The sequence below is a fragment of the Octodon degus genome, unplaced genomic scaffold, assembly GCF_000260255.1.
Source record: "Octodon degus isolate 3935 unplaced genomic scaffold, OctDeg1.0 scaffold00255, whole genome shotgun sequence".
In the NCBI taxonomy this organism is placed as follows: Eukaryota; Metazoa; Chordata; class Mammalia; order Rodentia; family Octodontidae; genus Octodon; species Octodon degus.
Genome location: NW_004524831.1, coordinates 1,957,947 through 1,962,955, shown reverse-complemented (window position 1 = coordinate 1,962,955; position 5,009 = coordinate 1,957,947). Strand labels below are relative to the sequence as shown.

The window sequence follows — 5,009 nt, the reverse complement described above, 5'->3', positions numbered from 1 at the left end:
AGAAAAGAGAGAAAGAAAATAATTAAAATGAAAGTAGGTAATTACCTAGCAATGACCAAGTGTGAACTTTCTGCTCAACAAGGAATGAAGCCACCTCCATATTAAAAGGAGTGGCAGCCACGCCCTACTGAGTTTCTAAGTTCCAGGAATATCCATAGTGTCTCTAAAATTCTAGTTTGGTTTTAACAGTGCAAACTGAGAAAAATGTGCTTGAGAACCTGCGGGCAGGGTCATTGTTATAAACTGACAGAGCCCTCTGTGATAGGAGCACACTAAGTAAGCATTTATTGTGCTGGTTATCTATGAAGTAGCTCTGGATTCAGTGGTGTCAGGTGACTCAATGAGGACACTGCTGTAAATCAGGGAGCAATTATCAATATTTCCCATAAAATCTCCTACCATCCTTCTTTTGGTTTGTAACTTCATTCTCCATAGTTATGAGATCTCGAGTTCTTTTGTAACACAACTGCAAAGAGATCTCTCATACAAAACTAAAGTGAAGAGCTTTAATAATGTGCATGGAACGCATCCTTTCTCCTACTAAAGCCTCTGCTCTCTCCAGACTGGTGTAGATACCTTTGAGCCAGCAGCTGACCATGCAGGTATTGTGGGCTGCAGTGTCTGAGGTGGGATTGTGTGCTGGGAACAGCACTGTCCCTGACTAAGTAAACAGAAAAAATATTCCGAGGAAGATACAGCACCGACGACCAGGAAGCCTTCAGTATCTGGGGCTACGCATGGAGGTTGTACATGCAATAGCTGGTTCTGACCACTTCCATCCAGAACACACCAGATTCCACCCGATCCCCAACTCCCCAACGCTACCATTGCGTGGGCTGATGGTCTCCGAGGATCCTTCCAATTCAGCTCACTGCTAGTAGAAACTTCAGAAAATGCTCTCTAGTCAGCAGGAGATCTGCGCAGTGTGGCGCCATCACACAGGAAGTGCCCTCCTCCTTCACCCTGTGGGATTGGGTAGTTCAGACAGCCCGGGCCTGCATTGCTGATTGGTTGCTGCTCCTGTCACTCAGCTGAGTTTGCAGGACAAAGCAGGTGTACAGTTCAAATGCTAGCTTGTGGGCTAGGGAGACAGCTCTGTGGCCTAAGAGCCCGACTGGCATGTGCAAGGTCCCAAGTTCCATACCTAGCAGGACAAAGTCTCTTTGCCAGGTGTCAATCTCACTTCCCCTGAGGCATACTTGCATCTGAGGGATGTACTCCTGGGTTTTCAAAGCTCCGCTGATTTTCGTGATGGACTCAGGGGGCTTTTCCTGAAAATGGATCACAAATGTCCTGAGATTTGAGGGTCAATGCTCGATAAAAGCGTCCCCTAATGTTACAAAACATCCTAAGTCCAGGTCAGGCCTGCACAAACTGGTATAGAGAGAGGCGCTGCCGTTGGGAATGAAGCAGTTTTCTTGCCAAAATTTCACATTGAATATATGGCCCATGAAAGAAAATAATATAATCGTGTAATTAGCACAATTATAGTAACATTCATGCAAAAGTAAAGAGGAAAGAACAACAATTATGCTAACTCTCACAGAAGCCCCAAACTTTATTCAGGGTCATATAAAATCTCTGAATTCCGAAGATAGATGTATTTTCAATTGTGAAATCTAGAAAGAATGCTGAAACACACCTCAAACATTTTGGTATATAGGAAAAAGAAACTCTCAAACTTAAGATACCAGGGATGAGTTTGTGTTCTGTAAGATCAAAAAATGAATTTTAGGAATCACAGAGGTTAAGACCAGAGTACGTTTATTGAGGGAAGGAAAGCTTCTGTCTGAGAGAGGGACAGAAGGGTCTTGAGTGGGTTGCCAAGGAACCTGCCTTTTCTAGGGATTTTCATGGAGCCAAACCAAGACATGAGGCAGGTCCAAGGTGGGAAACATGGGAACCCACAAGGTAGGCATGGGTGGGATAGCCAACCAATAACATGACAAGCACAATTGCTCAGGTAAAATAGATTAAATCAGGATCAAATGGAAAAGCAAGCCACAGAGCAAGAGGGCTTGAATGCAGACTGAGGGCTTTCCTGTAGAAGGTTGGGTTAGTGATTTCCTGGCTTTTCAAGGTGATTGATACCTGTTTAGAATACCAGTTCCTGTTGTCTGTCACTAAGGAGGTATGTGGCTGCATTTGCTTAACCTTTCATCATGAGGTCTGGCCCATAGCAGGAGCACCTGTCCCTCCCACAGTTTCAAGGTACCTACCTTGTCTTCCATATTGAGCCCTTTGAAGGCCTAGCCCCTCTCACTGCTTATATTTCCATCTAACTCAGCTGCCTACAATAATTTGACCCCCCTGAGCACTTTCTTGCATGGAAGCTGGGATACAAAAGGACTTCGGGCTGTAACCTCAACATGCCCTGTCCTGGTTTGTCACATGTTGAAATTCCCCACCTTTCAAAATTTTATTCTTGGGCTGGGGCGATGGCTCAGTGGAATAAGTGCTTCCCTGGCAAGTGCAAGGGCCTGAGTTCAATCCCCGGTTCTGCCAAAAAAAAAAAAATTATTCCTACAGAAAAGTTATCTGGAGTCAGGTGATACACTTGTGTTAATAACTTGCTTGGCTTGAGATATGCATAGAATATTAATATCGCACACCTGCTGGTGTGTCCGGTTGGATCACAATTTTGTGACCTGAAGAGTTAAATCTGTACCTGCTGCACCCTTCTGGGCTTCTTTTCTTTCTGTTTTGTTACTGGGGGCATGCTCAGTGGCACAAGTACCTCTCTGGCAAGTTCAATGCCCTGAGTTTGATTCCTTCCAGGTACAAAAACCAAAGAATGAATTTTAGAAACAATTGAAGTTAAGAGCAGAATATATTTACTGGGGGAAAGAAAGCTACTGTTGGAGAGAAGTGTGGTAGGGAGCTAAATTAGGTAAAAATATTACAGGCAGTCAGACAGGGTTAGGACCTCAAGGAAGCAATATGGAAGACAAGGTGACTTTGCCACTCGTCCTACCTGTGAATTTCTGAGGTGCCAGGGCAGAGGAACTTTCTACCTGGGTCAGCAAGCTCCTGTATTCTTAGTGTTCTTTGTGAAGGGTGCCCAGGTCTCCTCAGCTCAGAAAATGTTGGACCTGAACTGACGAGGATGTGGGGTGATGCCAGCAGGTCCTGCTTCCTGCCCTTCAGAGTTGGGCCCTTTGCAGTATATCTTCCAGCAACAGTGGGACTATGAACCCCACACTCCCTAAATGGGTTTTCTCTGCTTCCATCCACTACCCCGCCTTCATAATCATGGCCCCATTCTGTAGATGCCACCAGGGATGTGGGTCTTGAGCTACAGTGGAAGAAACTCACAAAAGTGTGTGGGTCCCCCCTTGGTGTCCCCTGCCATGTTGTCTGCATCATAGAGACACCAGAGAAGTCAAAGGTGGAGGCAGCACTACTGCCCACTGACCCTGATGACATGGTGTCAGTGCAAGCTGGTTGGCATCCCAGCTGCCTGGTGAGCTCACTTATCTCCATGAGCAAAGCACAATTAAGGCATGATAGCTCCTCACTTGGAAGGACACTGTGGTGACTTCATGGGCTCCAGCATCTGGCCTCTTCCCCTCCGGACCTCAGCCTCTGGATAGCGATGGGGGACATAAGACTCACACCTGAATCTCCATGGTGGGGTGCAGGGTGCACAATGCTGTCCTCTCCTCTCCTCAGTCTCCTCTGCTGTCTGGGGCTCCATCCACTTTTCTTTTCAGCTGGATTGGGTCCTGCAGCTCCTTCAGCTCTCACCCATTCTCATCAGTGTGGTGCACATGTGCAGAGAGGATTCTGTGCTCTCCTGGGGAAGTCTCTGTCATCTCCTGAATCCGGGATACTGACAAGCGATGTCCAGAGGCTTGGTTCATTTTTGCCTAAACTCGGCTCCATCTGGGAGCAGTGCGCTCCCTTTCTCTATGAACTACTGAACTTCCTCGTGTCACACTAGAAGGCTGAGTAGTAAAGAGAATTCTTTTCCTCCAGGGAAGACAAAGTTGAAAAATTTCCTTCTCTGAGTGTCTGTCTGGAGAAGGCTATGTGCGCTTTTCTTGGTGACAAGCCCCTCCTTTCCTCTATGAAGACTTAAGCAATCTCTTTGGGTCCTGAGGTTGAGATCTCAGAGGGCCCTGGAGGGAACATGTGAGGAGTGTGTTCCCCCAGGAGCCTGCCCTACATGGGGTCCTCTCCTAGCCTCCAGGCACCAGTCATCTCCTCCTCAGTGTTCCCTCACTGTGCCCCTCTACTTGTTTATTTAACAGGGAAATACTGTTCATCTGTTGTTCTGGGTCATCACAGTGATTATTGTTCCTGTTAACTGGGCATTTAGCTATTTCCAAGGAAAGATAATTATGCTTATTATTCCCACAGTTTTATAGTATTGAAGATACATTAATTATTTCCAATGGCTTGGAAAAACTAAAGCAAGAAAAATCTGGACACTTTCAGAAAGTTTTCAGAAATTTCACCAATCTTCATAGAGCTGGAATTTAGAGGATGCAATCATGAGGAGCTGGCTACTTCTCAGCTGATGGTATGTTCTGAATAATATCCCAACATGGGCTGGATCGTGCAGGTGCCCCTGGAGCATCACGTCACAAGGGAATTCTCAGCCCTAGAACAGAACACAACAGTGATGATAGTCGTCTTGGTGATGGGCAGAGGTGGGTGGAAAGGTAGGAGTGCCCCTGGCTTCCCAGGATGCATCAGAATGCCAGGTCCAAATTCAGTTCTGATAGCGACCTACAGCCGAGGATGTCACCTCAGTTCTGACTCTAGGAGCCCAGGTGGGTGGGGGTAAGGAATACAAACCATTTTTTTGGCTTCCAGTATACTTCCTTCTCAGAGCTATAAAACCAGAAGCTTGATAGTAGTCAGTGTAGAGACACAGTTGATTACTGTAGGAAAAATTCACAGATATTGGCTTCATGAAAATAAAATTAAATCTATTCAGTAATGATAGAATTATGAGAAATGCCCTTAAAAACAAAAAAATAAGATAATAAAATTCCAGTATT

At 45.7% G+C, this 5,009-nt stretch overlaps 1 protein-coding gene across 1 annotated transcript in view; it reads right to left on the bottom strand.

The window, feature by feature from the left end:
• LOC101579674 (zinc finger protein 709-like) overlaps positions 1-941 on the bottom strand; it is a 17,244-nt gene extending 16,303 nt beyond the window's left edge. The window contains 1 exon segment of the mRNA XM_023706405.1: positions 826-941. Coding sequence (XP_023562173.1) covers positions 826-828 — 3 coding nt within the window. The 5' untranslated portion in view covers positions 829-941.
• Positions 942-5,009: the final 4,068 nt, after the last annotated feature.